The 20,774-nt window shown below is 37.0% G+C and overlaps 1 protein-coding gene across 1 annotated transcript; it reads left to right on the top strand.

The window, feature by feature from the left end:
- The first annotated feature begins 1,654 nt into the window (after window positions 1–1,654).
- On the top strand, window positions 1,655–20,647 carry LOC117567096 (neprilysin-1). Its single transcript, XM_034246879.2, has 9 exons — window positions 1,655–1,999; window positions 5,683–6,328; window positions 13,192–13,311; window positions 15,750–15,877; window positions 15,962–16,079; window positions 17,695–18,701; window positions 18,767–18,929; window positions 19,890–20,206; window positions 20,267–20,647. The coding sequence occupies exons 2-9, from the start codon at window positions 5,887–5,889 to the stop codon at window positions 20,537–20,539; spliced, it is 2,568 nt and encodes an 855-aa protein (XP_034102770.1). The 5' UTR covers window positions 1,655–1,999; window positions 5,683–5,886; the 3' UTR covers window positions 20,540–20,647.
- The last annotated feature ends 127 nt before the right edge of the window (window positions 20,648–20,774 follow it).

The raw sequence follows: 20,774 nt of genomic DNA, 5'->3' as shown, positions 1-20,774 counted from the left end.
CTGCCATTGGGATTTGATGTGTGATTTGTTGCGTCGCTGCACGCAATAAAAACTTAGTTCCATTTGGCACGCCACCTGTTGTTCAGCGCTCGCCTTTCGAATACCGCGTAAATACTACATCAATTGTCCAACAAACTGATTACAATGTATGTACATATGTATACACAAAATTATTTATCGCATTCTAGATGTTTTTGATAAAAAAAAAACACAGTGGCCATTAATATTTTATTGATCTAAGGGCTTTCTCATCATTCGTAAACAAGCCCGGCTCAGAAGGGTAGAGTCTGTGTTGCATAACGTCAATTTCTTTAAACGTTACAGGTATTTTTAATTCACATAACGTTTTATTATTATTTTTGAGAACTTTTAAAAATAAAACAAAATACAAATATTTATTGTGCATAAATATACGAGTTTTAGTTAAACATTTAAATCGATCTTTGAAACAGTGTTGGCAACTGCCGTGATTACGTGCCGCCACAATTGTGTGCTGCCAATTGATTTTTAAGCTGCTCATAAGGACAATGCAATTAGTCACTTGGTATATTTTAACGGCCGACCTCAACGGCCACACTAATTACAAAATGTACTATTTGAATTTCAGTTTTTTTCTTGCCGTCCACTCTGAATTGAAAGGAAACGCACTTAACGAAATTAATGTACAATCAATCAGTTAATCGGTAAATCGTATTTGTAATTGAAAGTTGCCACGCAATTGTGATTTGATCGGGCATTAAGTGCACACACTCGTCTATTCAACCCAATCAATTGCAAGGGGTCGCGCATCAGGGAATTGGATAAAACTAAAAAAATGGAAGCAATGAAAAATACCACGCGTCGCATTTTCATTACGTTTTCGTGTCGATATTAATAAATAATAAAAGCATGTGGGAAACGTGTAAACAACGGTTTATCAATGTGATTAAATCTCAAGTATCTCTGAAGTGGCCTAGCATCAAATATATATATATACGAATACATATGTATATAAAGGTTTTTTGGAGTATGATTAATCTAAGCCAAAGCACAAAATTGTGTCCGTTTCATTGTTTTCATTGGCGTTGTTGTTGCTATAGCGCCTTATCGTTGAAACAGGGCGGTAATTAATTTTTTTGTTGTTGGACAATGGACAATATGAAAATTGTTGACAAATGACAAACACGATGATCACGCATTGATAATGCCCACCCCAAAAAAAAAATTGAACAATCAAGGATGACGAATGACAAAAATGGCGAAGGTGAGTGTAAAAGAAGAAGTGTGTAAAATGGCATATTTTTTGGGAGAATACCATTTGCATACATACATATGCAAATACATATATGTATGTATGAATGTATGTAGTTAGTGTACCTGTGTGTTTAAGTGTGCCCAAATGGCCCACACTAAGCAAATAGCGCGTTTAGTTTTGTGTGCGTGTGTGTTTTTGCCTTGCCTGCACTTCCTTTTGTGCAAGAGAGAACGAGCAAGAGGGAGGCAAATGAAGGAAAAGAGCTTTTTATGTCGTCGTCGCGTCGAGTTTGCCGGCGCACGCTGTCAAAATTGCCCGTTAGCGCGCGCCCACCCGTCTGCGCTGGCGTCGCGTTGCGTCGCTGCTGCCGCTGTCCGCGGCGACAGTTGCCGCCGCCTGCTGCTTAAAAGCTAAGGACAGTTCACAGCGTTCAGTTCGTAACGAGAAGTCGCTTCGCGCGGTTTGGCGGCACAACCAAACACAAACAAAAACAATTCTCACACACGCATCCATATGCTCATTTACACGCACGCAGACACACACACACACACACACTAGCGCACTAATCGCAACACGCAAAAGCAAGCGCTAAATGTAACTGTTGTTCAAAACAAAAATAAAAACGAGGCCTACGAAGGCTATATAAATATCAGACAAAAAAGAAAAAAAAAACCGAATTAATATATTAATAGAAAAACGTACTTCACGACAACAAACAGCAACAAATCGCAGCAAAAGGCAATTAAGGTGCTACAGCAATAAAAAGTAATGCAAATCTCTGAGTTATAAATTTAACAAACTACTAAAGTGAATCGTACCGAATATTGCTAATAATCTTTAGTATAGATTTGTATTATTATTGTGTCTAACTTGTTATACAATGTGAAATGCAAATGTTTCTATTTTTTGGTGTGGTGATTTTTTTTTGACAATTCCTTTTTGTGTTGTGTATTTAAGTTTTTTTTTTTTTTTTTTGTTGTTGCCAGCTACAAAAGAGAATTCACGTGGAAAGACTGGCAAAATTGTTGAAGCGATTTGCATAAAACGCTTAAATTGTTAATTTGCCTTTAATATTTTAATCACGAGATCAAATTAGTGCGCGTTATTATTATTATTTTTTTTTTTTGCCGGCTTAACGGCGTCTAATCAGCCTCAAAGTCTCCAAACGTCATAATCTCCAAACCATTTTTGGCCGCAGCCTGCGCAGGTGCGGCCCATGCTTAACAACAGAGCTCTTGTCTCCAGCTGCGTCTTCTCTTCTCCATCTCCATCTCCATCTCCATCTCTCTCTCTCTCTCTATCTCTCTCTTTTGATTCAAATCTTTTAATCTACGTTTCTGTTTCTTAATATGGATGGGAACTAGTTTCAGTTTGCAAATTTGTAGAAATCTCAATTGTATCTTAAGTTGAGCAACTTTTTTTTGTTTGCATCTCTCTCTCTTATGCGTTTTACGCGGCCTTTCCGGCGACCCACCACAAACAAGCACAAACATGTTTACCATGATCGTGTTAGACACTTGAGGCAGTCAGACAGTCAGTGGGCCTATCAAATTATGGTATTGCAACTAGGAACGAGAAGGAGAACAGCAACAATCGACAACGAGATTTAATGCAATATTTATGACAATTAGGCTGGGTTCAGACAACAACAAAATAAAAGGCAGTAAAAAACCTGTATAATTTCGACGAGCCTCCAACTCAAATTCTATACAAATTTTATATTTTTATATTAAAATACGAATTGGATTTATAAGGAATTGGCAAAATACATGCCCTTAAAAATCTGTAATGTTTATATTACTCAAATATATATGAAAATCTAATCTGTTTCTCTAAGAATTTCAAACATCTAAAATTAAAAAATTTTAGCTAGTAAAAATTACTTAATGCAGGATTTCCAAATATAAATTGTAGAACAAATAGAATTAACATACAAAGATATATAGTTGAAGATCGATGATAAATGTGTCGTTAAATTGTCTTACCAAAAAAAAAAAGAAATAAAATCTACAAAAAATTATTGTTTTATAATAACTCATATCGTTTTCATTAATTAAGCAAAATTTCTAAAACAAAAAAAGAATATGAATTAATGATTTGAGACAGAAACACGTTTTTTTGAGCTATAGCTCCTATGACAGCTATATGATATCATTATCCGATCTAACCAGTTTTATTTATATGCCAGCGGCTAGAGTTCAAAGCTTTTATAAATATTACTCATACGACTCAAGGTACGAGATATATGTTTGTTTCTCAATGAAAGTGTTTGAAGAAATTATATAAACTGTGAAGAAAATTAATGCAAATTTGTTAGAGCTTCAGATTATTTTTTTCTTCATTTACAAGCCAAAGTTATGCCTAATTGTGGTTAACCCTAATGGTTATTTATATCTACAATCTTATTATAATTTCATAGCTATTGTCGTTGTTGTAATGTTTGCACTTACAAAATGATTATAGAACGCTTGTATCATATTACCTAGCTTGTTTAGTTCGGTGCATTCTGGTAGAACACTTTTCATTACTCGTAACTAGCTTGGAAAATATTGTTAAAGAATTTCATTTATATAAAAGACAATTTCGCATGCGGCTGTCAAAGCGAAATAAGCAAACTTAACATGTTGTCAAACTCGATTTTCTCCGTTTTTTTTTTTATTCAAACTGTCTGTCAAAATTCACAAGTGCTTAAGTTACTTAACACAATGATTTATTGACGAGCTTATATCGTTCATTTGCATTTTTATTATGTGACATTAAGTTGGAATGACAAAGCTGCCACCTTGTGTTTACTGTATTGCAATTTCAATTGATAAATACTTGCAATAAATATATTGCAATTGACAGTTGGAATAGCATTGAGCAGTGTGTAAATGGTAGTTCATATTTAATAAATGTTATATGTACAACTTCTGACAAACTTAGTTTATCGCATTTAAAGAACACAGAGGATTGAATACGAAATGCGTCTAAATTTGTCCTGTCAACTTGTCACTCTGGTGCTGTTGTAAAATACAACAGTACAAGAAAAGTGCAGCACTTTCCACTTCTCACTCTGCTGCTGCCTTCTTAGAGAGTAAAGAAAAGAATGTGAGCTGCCAACTCCACAGAAAGTCATTGACCAGTTATAAAATACTACATAAGAAAAGTGCAGCACTATCCACTTGTCACTTCGTAACTTCGTAAGAAAATGAATGTCAGAATCAGATTCGCCTCGAGTGAAGAAAAGAATGTGAGCTGCCTCCACAGAAATTCATTGACCAGTTATAAAATACTACATAAGAGTGCAGCACTGTCCACTTTTCACTTCATAAGAAAATGAATGTTAAAATCAGATGCGCCTCGAATAAAGAAGAGAATGTGAACTGCCAACTCGATTGAAAGTTATTGCATAGTATACAGCAATAGAAGAAAAGTGCAGCTCTGCCCACTTGTTAGTGAAGCGCTGCCAACTTCGTAGCTTCGTAACTATGAATGTCAAAATCAGATGCGCCTCGAATAAAGAAAAGAATGTGAGCTGCCAACTCCAATGAAAGTTATTGCATAGTATACAACAATACAAGGAAAGTGCAGCTCTGTCCACTTGTCACTGAAGCGCTGCCAACTTCGTAACTTCGTGACTTCGTATGAAAATGAATGTCAAAATCAGATGCGCCTCGAATAAAGAAAAGAATGTGAGCTGCCAACTCGATTGAAAGTTATTGCATAGTATACAACAATAAAAGAAAAGTGCAGCACTGTCCACTTGTCAGTGAAGCGCTGCCAACTTCGTAGCTTCGTAACTATGAATGTCAAAATCAGATGCGCCTCGAGCAAAGAAGAGAATATGAGCTGCCAACTCCATTGAAAGTTATTGCATAGTATACAGCAATAGAAGAAAAGTGCAGCTCTGCCCACTTGTTAGTGAAGCGCTGCCAACTTCGTAACTTCGTAAGAAAATGAATGTCAAAATCAGATGCGCCTCGAGTAAAGAAAAGAATGTGAGCTGCCAACTCCACAGAAAGTCATTGATCAGTTATAAAATACTACATAAGAAAAGTGCAGCACTGTCCACTTGTCACTTCGTAACTTTGTAAGAAAATGAATGCCAAAATCAGATTCGCCTCGAGCAAAGAAGAGAATGTGAGCTGCCAACTCCATTGAAAGTTATTGCATAGTATACAACAATACAAGGAAAGTGCAGCTCTGTCCACTTGTCACTGAAGCGCTGCCAACTTCGTAGCTTCAAAATCAGATACACCTTAAGCAGGATGCATTTGCCTTCAACGATGTCACGAGCGAGTATTTCGTGGATGGTCACATGTGACCACAGCCGAAGAAGCACTTGAAACAGTTGAATGATAATGCGTATTAAGTTGTTTATTTTGATTCTCTTTCATGTGTACGTGTGTGTGTGTGTATGTATCAATATCTTTTGTTGTTGTCATTGTGGTCTTCTGTTTTTGCAGTGCCGACAACGTGAAGAGCGCGAAGCTTAACTGGCAAAGCCGCAGTGTGGACAGTTGGAACATCATTGCAGATTATTCATAAGCCGCCGCTGGTGTCAATAAATCAATAGCAAACTAAAGGCAACTGATAAAAGTTAGAAGCAGCAGCAGCGGCAGCGGCAACGACTGCGACTGCGGCAGCAGCAGCGTCAGCTTGTTAGCGATATGTTGGCCACGCCCAGCGGCGGCACAGCGCCCACAAGTGACAACAAACTGAACAATGGTTATCTGCAGTCGAATGCGCTCGATGAGCTAAATGCGACGGTCGTATCGCCGCTGCTGGGTCAACAGCCGCAGCAGCAGCAACTGCAACAGCAGCAGCAACAGTTGCCACAGCAGCAGCAACAGCAACAGCAGCAGCAACATAAGCTGCCAACTGTTGTGTTTCTCAGTCCGGATGGGAGTGGACGCAATGCAACTGTTGCTGCCTCAACGGCCGTGGCCAGCGATTGGTTGCTGTTAAAGGAGACACAGCAACGGCGGCGTCTCTTTGTTCTTGCCATCGCATTCACGGTTCTGGGCGCCGCAATCGGTGCTCTGGCCATCTACTTTGCCAGCTTGCATCAGCAGTGTCAGTTCTATCCGCGCAACGAGCTAACGGATGCCGGTAAGTCAACAACCAACAACCAACAACAGCCAGCAGCAACAGTTGTACAATAGCAATAAAAGTTGCACTTGTGATAGTTAAATGTATTGCAGTAAAATGAGTTGGTGACTGAATAGCAATAGCAATAGAAATTTGTAGTACAATCAACTAAAAGCAGTTGTAAATATGACTACACTTATTACCTATTACTCACTTAACCGCCTCAATTGCAGCTAAACTCAGAGGCCGTTAAATGAAAAGACAAAAGCAATAGCATTTGTTTTTATTATCAATACTATTTTTTGTTATTTTTTTGTGTGTGTCAGTGTTAAGTGTGTATCAAATATTGCTATGTGAATTTCAGTATTAAATACTGTGTGGCCGTTAAGTGCAAATTACACGCAGAAGCGAAATGACAACTAAGCGGGTTACTAATGTTAAAGACTGTGAGTGAGAAATGACAGAGGAAACATTGGCATCAGTTTTAGTTAACTTAGCAACTTAAGCAATTGTGGAGTAATTAATATTAAAATAAACAGCAGATGAAAGCAGATGTAAAAATTAGTGAAAATAGTCTTAAAAGTCGAAGTAGTAAATCTTGCAAAAGTAGCTACAAAGTAAGCAGTAAATTGTGATCAAAAGCCATTAAATTCAGCAGTAGAAAATGCAGTAAATACAGAAAACATTTAAATGCAGCAAAGATATAAAAAAAACCTCTGCAAAATTGAAAATGTTCGCAGCTAAATTATTAATTACTGAAGCAGAAGAAATAATAGTAAGATTAGTAGAGGAATTCACAATTGAATTAATTAATTCAATCAACTGTAGAATAGAAAGATCGAAAGCTACAGTTGACTGTGCCTGATTGTGAAATACCCGCTAAGCATTTTTAATAAGAGCAAAAATGACTTAAAAGGTACTAATTTGATATTTGGTATATAATTATACTATTTATTCAAGAATTGTCCGAAAAAATACTGAATTGACATTTTGTATATGTATAAATATACTGTACCATTCAAAATGATACTGAAATAATACTGATTCGATATTTGGTATATAAATATACTATTTTATTCAAGTATCAACCGAAAAAATATTGATTTAATATTTGGTATATAAATAAACTATTTCATTCAACATTAATAAACTGAAATAATACTGATTCGATATTTGGTATATAAATATACTATTTTATTCAAAATTAATAAACTGAAATAATACTGATTCGATATTTGGTATATAAATAAACTATTTCATTCAAAATTAATAAACTGAAATAATACTGATTCGATATTTGGTATATAAATATACTATTTTATTCAAGTAACAATCGAAAAAATATTGATTTAATATTTGGTATATAAATAAACTATTTCATTCAAAATGAATAAACTGAAATAATACTGATTCGATATTTGGTATATAAATATACTATTTTTTTCAAGTATCAACCGAAAAAATATATATAAATATACTATTTTATTCAAAATTAATAAAGTGAAATAATATTAATTCGATATTTGGTATATAAATATACTATTTTATTCAAGTATCAACCGAAAAAATATTGATTGAATAATATTTGGTATATAAATAAACCATTTCATTCAACATTAATAAACCGAAAAAGTACTGAAAATATACTGATTTAATATTTGGTATATAAAAAATAGTATTTAAAATATACAAAATTAGTAAACCGCTGTTTCCTTCCTAAAGGCACAAATACCCTTCTATCAAATGGGTAGCGGGCATAATTAGCCATATAGAATTATCAGTAGCAACAACAATGGAATTAAGAGTATGTTTAACAGAATAGTTATCACTAAAGAATACTAAATGTAGACAGTAGAATAGTCGAAGAATCCACAGTAGAAGTGGAAGCAAAGAATGGAATCCGGCCGAAGAATTCGAAGTGGGCAACGAGAATTGCTTGAAAGTTTCAAAGTTGCAAGCAGCTCTGCAGGGACTGAGACAATGAAGCGGTGTTGTTGTTGCAACAACAACAACAACAGCAAAGTTGCAACAGGAACAACAGTTGACACACGAAATTGGGTCAGCAACAGCAACAGCGCAGGCAATCAAGTGTCGGCATCCGTTTGCTCTGTAGCATTGCATGTTAAGTGAATTCTGTGTGGCGCATTATGTAAAAGGGGGAGTGACGGAGGGGGCGTGTCATATCCGCAATGCTCAAAAACACAAATGCTGCAAAAACTCAATTTCCTTTCAACGCAGCAACAGGCAGCAAGCAGCAAGCAACGAGCAACAGGCGGCATTCAGTCACTCATTCAATCACTCATTTAGTCAGTCACTCAGTTAGTGAGGCAGAGCAACAGGCGGCTGCTGTTGACAGTGGTACACACACACACACACACTTACGTACATACCACGTGCCACAGAGCGAGCTGTGGCGCCTTTCATTTCCGCCTGCATTAAATGCCCCGTGCGACGCTTTGAAATTCAATTATAAAATATGTCAAACAAGCAGCAGCAGCAGCAGCAGCAACAGGCGGCAACAATGCCACAGCGCCTGTTTCCTGTGTCACTTTTGTGGCTCGCACATTCCAGCCAGGCCACAACCCTCCTCCCTCCCCCCTCCGTCTCCCCCCTCTGTCTCCCCCTTCAACCGCCACCTTCTTGCTGATGCCTTCTTCTCAAGTCCCTTTGTGGCATTGCTCAACATTTTGCATTCATTCGCATAGCACAACAACAACAACATCAGCAACAACATTTTTACTGCTCTCATTATCTGTGTTATCTGCCCCTTGCACCCCCGCACCCCCGCACCTTCCAATGCCTCGTTTCTCATTTACATTTTGGAAAAACCAATCAATTGTCCCTAGGAATTCTTCGCTTGTTGCGGACTTTCAATCGATTGCCAGCGCAAGTCTATTTAATTGAATGACTCACACACACACACACATACACACAACGTGCGACATGTTGTAAAAAAAAAAACGTGCTTTTCATATTTAGCACCAAAAACATGAAATTCATTCATTCAACGACCCTTTTCCACCTGCCACCATCATCATCATCATCATCAAAAGCCTATATAAAACTCTCAACACACAGCTTTAAAAATAAGTTTGTTATCTATAAATACGTTGCGAATGGTGTGAATAAGAAAAAAAAACAACATTAAGCTGGCCAAGTTGAGATATTGATAAAAATGTATAATACATAATGAGATGCATATTTGATAGGTTTATTTAAAATAACATTTTTATTTCTACCTTTCTTTTGTAGGGCATATAACTGAAGATTCTGGTAATGCAAATTTGAAAAACTAATTTTGTATATATAGTACATTTAATTCAGTAATTTATTTATGGAATCAAAGTAAATTTCAAATGTATGTAACAGGCAGAATTAGAAATCTCTGAACCCATAAAGTAAAATACGATACAGCTATGTTCGTCTGTGTGTCTGTCTGTCTGTCCGTCCGTCCGTCCGTCCGTATGAACACCTAGATCTCAGAGACTATTAGAGATAGAGACATAACAGCACTTGAACAGCACTTGTTATTTTTGCACGCAGATCAAGTTGCTTCTAAACATTTGCCACACCCACCCCAAATCGAAAAAAATAAATAACAAGCTTAATTTTGAAGCTTTTCGGTCGCTTTTCGGTACATACTATAATAACTACTGTATTTAGGAGTACTTTAAATGCGATCAGATACAATTTATAGAAGTTATTTAAGAAATACCTTTGTATGAAAGAAACACCCACTTCAATATTTGATATATTTTGAATGTAGTAGTATCTCAATATACTAAACATATCCTTGTTTGGTAGTTGGTATATTTTAAAATTAATACCCCGTTGTTTTGATTTTATTCAAAATGGATATCGGGTATCTCAGAGTCGAGCACACTCGACTGTAGCTTTATTACTTGGTGGTGATATTTTTTAATCCTCAGATGTATGTATATAGTAGATAAGCTATGCAAAGTGAATAATTCCAAATTATGTTTTTAGCCATATATTTTTGAACTTCTTTATCACAAGAAATATTACTGAAATATAATATATCGTATATGGAAAGCACATTAGCAGATTTGCATGTGAAATCTGCTGATTTTCTTTGTTCGAGAATTTGCCAAATTTGTTTGATCCGTCTCATTTTTTCACACCCTTGTGTAATTATCTCAATTCTGTATATAATTCATTCATTCATTTCTCGCAATATCAATTTGAATTCTTTGTTACCGGCATTTGGCAGCATTTTTACTTTCGCTTATGCAATTGCATTTGCATTACGTCATTTCATATAAGTATGAAATATATGTTTATTATATGTGCTTTAAATGCAAATTATGTTATGTCAGACTTTTAAAATTTCCACGATTTTCATTGAGCAATTTACTTTTTTGCATTGAATTCTTTGTTACCGGCACTTTCACTTTTCAATTGCATTTCGTCATTTCGCATTTTTATATGTAATATATATAGTAAAGAATGCTGATGCTGATTTTTTATTTGGAAATTGAAAAAAAATTTGTATATTCTTTAATGATCAACTTACCAGCTCTACTCCCCAATTGATCACATTATTATTTCATTCATTATTCACACATAATTTATTAACTTGATCTACATTTTGCATTGATCCACGTTGCTTTCGTGCAGATGCACGATGCAAAATTGCGTATGCGCAATTTGATTAGAGATGGCAAAATTCCATGAGAATAATCGATAAATTGATCACGCGATACGATGGACGTGATCAGCATCAAGTGCAGCTGGAATGCTGGAAATGAAACGCTGCAATGGAAATCGATTTGTGATGCGACCTTTATTTGAAAATGTTTTAAAATATACTTGTTTTTATTGAACTAGTAATACAATATTTTTTTCGAAACGTATAAATATTGAAATGTATTTAAGAAGTGTGATTCCTTTCTGAAATTCACTAACAGTCATTATCCGGCGTTCCGTCTGTCCATCTGTTTCAAAGCTGATATCTCAGTTACCATATTATCTACTGTCATTATCCGGCGTTCCGTCTGTCCATCTGTTTCAAAATGAAATGTATTTAAGAAGTGTGATTCCTTTCTGAAATTTACTAACAGCCATTATCCGGCGTTCCGTCTGTCCATCTGTTTCAAAATGAAATGTATTTAAGAAGTGTGATTTCTTTCTGAATTTTACTAACAGTAATTATCCGGTGTTCCATCTGTCCATCTGTTTCAAAATGAAATGTATTTAAGAAAAGTGATTCCTTTCTGAAATTTACTAACAGTCATTATCCGGCGTTCCGTCTGTCCATCTGTTTCAAAGCTCATATCTCAGTTACCATATTATCTACTGTCATTATCCGGCGTTCCGTCTGTCCATCTGTTTCAAAGCTCATATCTCATATTATCTAGTGTGTTCAAATTTCCTATGTTGATTTCTCTATGTTAACTGTTAACGTTGCCTAATCAATAACCTTCATTATGCTACATAAATTGGTTTACCTGAACACGAAATTTTATGTGAAGTCTCACTTTTGCCCCACTTGTTTATTTCCTTTTTTGGGGCTTTGTTTGCCACATTTCCACATCTTTGGTGTGAACTTCCTCGAATCCACTTTTGCCTCGTGTACTTTTCCCCAGCTGAACTGAACAGAAGTGAACCAATTAGATGTATAAACACTTGAGCTAATTACTCGAGGAGCTTCCTCCTGTGGCTGGGATACTATACAACACAATAAAGCCCAACTGATGGTGGTGCAACATTGTGGCAAACATCCGGTGTCGGGTTCGGTATTAGCGACGAAGGTGTTTGATTTGCCCCCAATGGAAACGCAAGCGAGCCAAGGCAAGGAAGCCAAAGGAACTTGCAGAATATGTAAATTGTTATTCAACCAGCTGAATCAAATGCGCAGCAGAAAGAGACAGAGGGAGAGAGAGAGAGAGAGAGAGAGAGAGGGGAGTACAATTATAAAAGGGCCACATGCAACATGTGCCGTGTATTCCGAGTGCCTCCAATCGATGAGCTATCGACCAGCAGCAGGAGATGGAAGGAGGCGAAACACGTTGAGCCGTCAACTTTTTATGTTCATTAAATAAAAAATGAGCTGTCGATGTAGAACTTTCTCTCCCCCTTCCCCTCCCCCTCTCTCTCTCGCTCTCTGTCTCTCTCCTTCTTGTTCATTCCCTTTCTTGTATTTATTTTCAGGGGGTTGTCACTTATATTACCCCCAAAAGAACTACACCAGGTAACCCACAATGTTACAAATAAATGTTGCGCTCACTTAAAGCTGAAAACATTTTCTTGCTTTTCCCATTTCATATGCAAGTTTGTCCAGCCCATTATTCATATTAAATTTTATTTCATTTAGCGAAATGTGAAGAAATTTTGGATACCAAACTTGTACAATTGGCTAAAAAATCGTTCAAATACTTTTTTGTTATAGGAAAGTTGTATAATTGGTTAAAAAAGTACATAATTAGTTCAAATACTTTTGCTTAGATGCTGGCCTTACAGGGTATCTTCTAGTATTTCTAACCTATTATTTAATATTACTAAATTTGATTTCATTTAGCGAAATGTGAAAATGTGGCTTGCTTTCAAGTCATGCTTTATAACATTTTAAAGCACTTGAAACGCTTCAAAAATTACAGCGTAACTGCCAGTCGGTCAACGTTTAATTGCTATGCCTTTAACTCAACTGGCTGGCGATGTTGTAAATCCGTTTTAATGAAAAATTCAAATTCAATTTGCCTGAGTGGTTTTTAAATCGAGACAGCGGCTATCTTAAGGGGGGGAATTTCTAGAGATGTTTTAAAAGGTGTGCGTGTGTGTGTGTTATGAGTGTATGTGTGTGTGTGTGTGTGAAAGAGACAATTGAATACCTGTTAGCGAAACTGAAAAATGTTCTCTAATTGCAGATGACTACAAGACGAGCTCAGATGGAGTTGGCCATGGGGCAGGACGAGGAGGAGGAGGACTGACAGGAGGAGATGGCGGTCAGGAAAACATCTGCATGACGCAGGAATGCGTGCGAACAGGTGAGTAAGTTGACCACCTGACCACAACGATGATGTCCACGATGATGATGATGATGATGCGGGACATTGCGGGATTTTGCTGTCGTTAGCAGGCACTTGGTTTTTATACCCGATACCCACAGGGTAGAAGGGTATTATGACTTTGTGACTCCATGAAATGTATGTAGCAGGCAAAAGGAGACATCTCTGAACCTATAAAGTATATATATTATTAATCAGCGTCAACAGTCCGTCTGTATGAAAACCAAGATCTCAGAGGCTATAAGAGATGAAGGCATAATTTTTAAGACAGCACTTATTATGTTTGCACGCAGATCAAGTTTGTTTCAAATTTTTGCCACGCCTACTTTCGTCTCGGTAAATCAATAAATTTTTGGTACATACAATAACAACTATATTTTTTTGGATTCCTGAAAATTTCATAGCGATTAGACGAAAATAGTAGAAGTTATTTAAAAAAAATTGTTTGTATAGGCAATAAATCCTACTCACTAAGGAATGTATTACTATATGAGTATACCAAATTAACTTTCGGTATATTTTTAGTGTTTTTGTGGTGTATGAATTTGGTATATTAAATGTAATACCGCAATGTTTTGCTTTTATTCAAAATGGGTTGCTTTCTTACTTCTTAGTATTTTTGGGGTATATTAATTTGGTAAATATTTTTAGAATAATATCGACTTTGTTTGCTTTTATTCAAAATCGGTACAGGGTATCTCACAGTCGAGCACACTCAACTATAGCTTTCTTACTTGTTACTCTTCCTGACAGCCAAATGGCGGCGCTGTCAATCATCCTCTCTCTCTCTCTATGGTTGTGTGCGTATGCCACGCCTCCTTCCTCCCCCCGTGGGTGGGGGATGAAAGGGGTGACAAAGCGAGGGCGTCTTTTCAATTATTTATTAGCAATTAAGCGTGGTTTATCGGCAGCGGCTCGCATTTGATGTTGATTATATGTCCCGGTATGGCTTTGATGATGGCCACACGGTTATATGTCCAAATGCATTTGCCAAGTCATCAAGCGTCTCCAGCGAGTCCTTGTCGCTCCTCCCCCCCTCCCCCCTCCCAACCCTTTCCTCTTGCCCTCCATCGGCTAGCGAAAGACAGGCGGCGTTTAACGACCTTTTTATGGGTCGCCCCAAGAGAGCGAGAAACTCGGAGAGAAAGCGAGCGAAGAGCGGAGAGAGGAGAGCGAAAAGAATATGAGCTGGGAATGTGACATTTGGTTGATGCCACATGTCGCATATGCCGCATGCCACATCGCATGCATGCATAACAAATGCATAATAGTCGCCGCCGCAGAATAGTTAATGCGCTCCTCACTTCTTCTCTCTCTGCCTCCCTCGGAGACAATTGTTTTTCGCTTCTTTCTTTTTCTTGTTTTTTTTTTTTGTTTTTGGTAAGTACTTCGCGCTTTTATGCCACAAAATGCGGCAAACTCCAAGACATTTCATTAATTGGCAACCAAGGATGTGCGTAGCTGGAATCCCAAACTCACAACGTTTCATCCCATTTTCCATTTCCCATTCGGGTTTTGTGCTTTGCGTGGCAATTGAATTGAAAATGAGTTCCGTCTTGAAAGTTTTTAATACTAAAAAAGTGTGAGATGCTAAAAGAAGATGCGTCATATTTTTTTTTTTGTTAATTTCAAATTAAATATTTTCCACATACTGTTCGAAACTCAAGCATAATATGCACCTATTTGAAAGTTGATCCATTTTGAATTTGATATGAAGTTCAAACGACTATTGAAGTCTTGCAATATGAAATTACGTATACGCCTTTAAATATATATTTCAAATTTTTAACTTAGATTCCCATGAATCAAAGAAATTTACACTTCTAAAAAATGTCATTTCAACTGCGAATTTTCGAAGAAATTTTGTGAAATATTTGTAGCATACTTTTTAGGGCAGCCAACTTCAAATACTTTTAGCAGACAAATAAAACAGTTTGAAGAGCGCCTTTGCACTAAAATTGAATTGAAAGTTTGCGAACATGCTTTTTGAAGTGCAAAACGGTGCATAAAATAATGTCCATTATCTGAATAGATAGCGTCGTTTGCTCAATTGTCTGTGTCGTCTATCGTGAGTGTGATTTATTAGCTCTGACGGCAGCTCCTTTTTCGAACAGAGTTGGCAGCTCTGGTTCAAATTTTGAATGCGCATAGTTGCTGTGATTTATGGATGTGTCGCCCCTTTTGTTTGTTTCAACAGTTTGGCTGCAATTAACTTTTGCAGACACTCACCAAATCCAAAAAAAAGAAAGTACGAGTATAGGAATTCCTTTGAACAAACTTTTGGCGTAAATTTTGTTTGAATGATAAAATTTGCGAGTGTGTTTTATGAACGCAGCATTTATGAATTATGACATGGGACTTCACAGCTGCTAGATAAGCTATTGATTGACCGATTGTTTTTATCACATCGATTGCAGCGGCCTCTTTACTATCGGCCATGGACTTGACGGCCGATCCGTGTGAGGACTTCTTTCAGTTTGCCTGCGGCACTTGGAATAAAGTGCATCCCATTCCCGAGGATCGCAGCTCGATCAGCACGTTTGAGGTAAGCTTGCAATATTTTTGTCGCTGCCAGCGATTTATTATGTAACTCTAATAGAGCTCTCTCCCAAAAAACGATGCTCTTTAGGTGCTCTCCGACCAGCAACAGTTGGTGCTGCGAGGCGTTCTCGATGAACCGATCGATGATCGTGACAACGAGGCAACGATCAAGGCAAAGACCTTCTTCAAGAGCTGCATGGACATACGTGAGTAGCTCGAAATATTGAGTGAAATACATAAAATACTACGATTGCTAGAAAAATACTAAAGTTATTAAAAAATACTATAAGTAGGTAAAATACTCTGAAAATACTGCAGGCATGAATTTCGAATCTCTTTTGTTTATTTTGAAATGCAATATTCGTTTTTATATTTCAATAATAAAATGTAATAATAAATAGTAATAGAAATATAGTATATAGACGTAGAGTTGGCATAGAAATTTAAAATGCAAATAACAAATTTAATGACTTAGCTCACTAAATGTAAAATATCAGAAGAGTCAATATTCATTATATGTATGTCTAGACATCAAATACGAGTAACAGTCACAATCTTATCCGTCTTTCCGCTCATGAAGCTATCAAGATATCGGATAATACACCAGCTATACTTTGCTAATTTTCAAGCTAAAGCTATCAGTTATCATGATAGACTATATTGATGTCTGTTCGCTAATTAAAACGTTATTTGGGGGTACTCGAATGGTAAATCCTCTTGATGTCAAATACAAATTTTAAGTGATAAAACGCGCAACAAAATAAAAATAAAATAAAGATTTAGGATGTCACTCGCATAAAAACTATACCTCGGCAAATATTAAAATTAAAGATATAAAATTTATTTATTAAATGTTGAAATTTGTCTTAAAATAATAACAAAATATATTGATTAATATGATAACAAAATGATTATCACAGTTTTCCACCAATCCAGAGCAGAAATTTATAAATTTCTATTTTTGTTTAATGGTTTTATAACTTCGTGTCTACTAAAAATGCATGAAACTTTTGTCAATATACCAAATATGCATTTTGATGTGTTTCAGTATTATTTCGGTATGGATTTGGTATATTTAACTAATAATATAGCACGGGCAGTGATGGCCTTTATTTGTAATATCGTTATTTGTTTTAATATAATCACTTTCGAATTTTTATAGAGTTCACAAATAAATTTATTAGTAGTCGAGAAAGTAATGCAGTGGAAAAATGTGGAATTTATTATTTTGGTCAATATACCAAATATACATATTGGTATGTGGCAGTATTTCCGGTAATAATTTAGTATATTTAAGGATCTCAGTCTAATATATATTAATTTCGGCATATTTAAGCATTTTTTTGGTATATTTGACTGATAATACCGAACAAAGCTTTTAAGTTAGTAGGATTATTAATGAATTTATTAGTTGTCGAGAAAGTAAATGCAGTAGAAATATGAAATGCTTTGGAATGAATTTATTATTTTTGTCAATATACCAAATATACATCTTTTTGTGGTATTAAATTAGAATATTTAAGGATGTCTCAGTCAAAAATATTCATTAAGGTATATTTCAGTCATTTTTCGGTATTCATTTTGTATATTTAACTGATAATACCTTAAGGACAGCGAGGATCTTTGTTTATTACAATTTAAATATCTTTAGTTGATCTTCTTTGATCTTAAGTTAGGTTCTTAGCATTATAAATCAATTTACTAGTTGTCGAGAAAGTAATGCAGTGAAAATAGGAAATGCTTTGGGATGTAAGCTCGAGTAGAGTCAACTACTTAAATGTTCATCTTAGCCAGTTTATTGAATACAACTTCTTCTTGCAGCCCAAATACGCAAAATAGGCGTCGGTCGGCTGGAGCAAGTGCTGCGAGCCTTGGGCGGCTGGCCGGTGATCGAGACGGATTGGCAGCCGCCGTCGGATCTGAGCGTGGAGCAGCTGATGGGCGTGCTGCGACTGAACTACAGCGAAGCGGTGCTGATCGAGCTGTATGTGGGAGCGGATGACAAGAACAGTTCGGTGAACATACTGCAAATGGATCAGCTGCAATATGCGTTGCCATCGCGAGATTATTACCTGAAGGCGAGCAGCTACAACGATCGGCAGGCGTATCACAAGTATATGACACAGATTGCGCTGCTGTTGGGCGCCAATCCGGCGACCGCAGCAGCTGAACTTCAGGAGGTGGTGCTCTTCGAGACGCAGCTGGTGAATGTGTCGCTGGCGGAGGCGGATCGTCACGATACGAGCGTCATCTATCGCAAGATGTCGTTGCGTGAGGTGCAAACACTTGTGCCGCAGCTCAACTGGACGACGTATCTGCAGACGGCGCTGGGCGATGATATCAAACTGGAGGAGGACGAACCGTTGGTCACGTATGGATTGCAGTATTTGCAAGAGATGGGACACATACTGAAGCGGACGGATCGTCGGGTTATACACAACTATATGCTGTGGCGTTTGGTCATGTCGCTGGTCACGCATATGATTGATGATTTTCAGCGGGAGCGAGTCGAGTTTCGCAAAATCCTGATGGGCATTCAATCGGAGCGCACTCGTTGGTCGCAGTGCGTCGAATGGACGAACAAAAAGTTGGGCGTCGCTGTCGGTGCGTTGTTCATACGGGATAATTTCAATCAGGATAGCAAAGAGGTTGCCCTCGAGATGATTCACAACATACGCGCTGCGTTCAATGAGCTGCTCGCCGAGAATCATTGGATGGACGATGAGACACGGGCGGTGGCCAAAGAGAAGGCTGATTCGATGAACGAACGCATCGGCTACCCCGAGATACTCACCAATGTCACCGAACTGGAGCAGGAGTATGTCAATGTAAGTGGTTTCTATATCTTTCTATCTATGCTATCGCTTAACTAACTCGATCTTCTTTCTTATAGCTTACGATTGTCTCCGACAATTTTATCGACAATGTGCTAAGCATTCTGCACTGGGAGTCGGAGAAGCTGTTGCATCTGCTGCGCCAGCCGGTGGACAAGGAGAAGTGGACCACTGAGCCAGCGGTGGTCAATGCCTTCTACAATCCCAACAAAAATGATATAGGTGAGCACGACGTAGCTTAAGCTTCAATGTTGCCACTTTGATCTTCTTTCTTCTATGTAATACAATATGTAATATGAAAATATATATGTATATTACACTATAATAACATACATATGTATATATTTTCTGCTCTTAGATTCAGCTTCAGTTTCAGCTGATTCAGCATTTTGCATTATTTTATTTTATCAACTTACTTTTTCGTAGAACATTTTTCTTCATTGTTCACCTTGAGTTTTTTCCCCTCCCTTCCCTTATTTTTCTGTTTCTTACAATCTTTGTCATTTCATTTGATCTTCAACTCTAAGCAATAACATCTTTATTTAATAAAGTACGAGTTTTTGATTTCTGCACATGTCAAGATCGCCTCTTTGGTTGTTTTTCCATTTTTAGTTATAAAATCTTTATTTAATAAAGTTTAAGTTTCTGCTCTTTGTAGATCACCTTTTTCTTTATTAAATTATCAAATTAAGATCCAGCTAACCTATTTTTGTTCAAAAATGTTCCTGTTAAACTTTACAGTTAGGAATTACTTAGAAATGTAATAAAGAATTCATCTATAGCAGCTACTTTTTAAGATTGAATTAAACTAAAACTAAAAAGCATACTTTTTAGTAAGTATTCTATAATTCTATCTGTATGCTATAGATGAATTCTTGTTTCCATTTCACATATTTTACAACTCCTTTCTTCAAGATATTCCCTAAATATTTGTTCATTCTAAACTTTTTCCTATCGATGCATACTTCATGTTTGTTAGCTATTCTTTAATTAACAATCTGATTTGCAAAGTGCTAAATTACTTTAACTCGTGATTAGTATTCACTGATCGTCACTTCCCTTTTTATATATAGATCAGATAAAACGTGTAGAAGTTATTTAAGAAATACTTTCAAACATACTCGACTGTAGTTTTTTTACTTACAATCTTTCAACCTGTCTTGAACTTGATCTCTTTCTCAGTCTTTCCCGCTGGCATATTGCAACCGTTGTTCTACAGTCAGCACTTTCCCAAGTCGCTCAACTATGGCGGTATTGGCGTGGTGATCGGACACGAGATCACGCATGGCTTCGACGACAAGGGGCGACAGTTCGATAAGGAGGGCAACATGATGCAGTGGTGGAACAATGCGACCATCGAGGCGTTCCGTGAGCGCACTCAATGTGTGATCGATCAGTATTCGCGCTACAAGATCAACGAGGTGGACATGTTCATGGACGGGCGGATGACGCAGGGCGAGAATATTGCGGACAACGGTGGCCTAAAGCAGGCATTCCGAGTGAGTACCGAACAATGCACACAATTCATTATCACATTTTACTGATAATCATCTTTTTAGGCATACAAGAAGTGGGAGAAGCTGCATGGGAGGGAGCAACTGTTGCCGGCGCTGAATATGACGCACGATCAGCTCTTCTTTCTCAACTATGCGCAAATTTGGTGCGGTTCGATGCGACCGCAGGATGCGTTAACCAAGATCCGATCGTCGGTGCATTCGCCCGGCTTTGTCCGAGTCCTGGGTCCGCTCTCGAATTCGCGCGATTTCGCACGCGCTTACAACTGCGAAATCGGCAGCACCATGAATCCGGCGAACAAATGCAGCGTCTGGTAGAGTCTGGATCACACACGAGCAGCATATCGTCAAATGCTTTTGTATAAGTTTATTTTTATATATATATATATATAATATATATATCATATATGTACCTACTACTACTACAACTACAACTACAACATCGGAAGAATATTTAAGGGCGTCTCTTTGTTTTGTTATTATTTCAATTCCTCACTCACTCTTTGTTTTTTTTTTATCTAATCTCTTTTTTTTGTGAATTTTGTTTTCGCTT

This window comes from Drosophila albomicans, chromosome X (assembly GCF_009650485.2).
Source record: "Drosophila albomicans strain 15112-1751.03 chromosome X, ASM965048v2, whole genome shotgun sequence".
In the NCBI taxonomy this organism is placed as follows: domain Eukaryota; kingdom Metazoa; phylum Arthropoda; class Insecta; order Diptera; family Drosophilidae; genus Drosophila; species Drosophila albomicans.
Note: the sequence above shows the minus strand (reverse complement) of the source record. Positions and strands in the feature narration are given on the sequence as shown.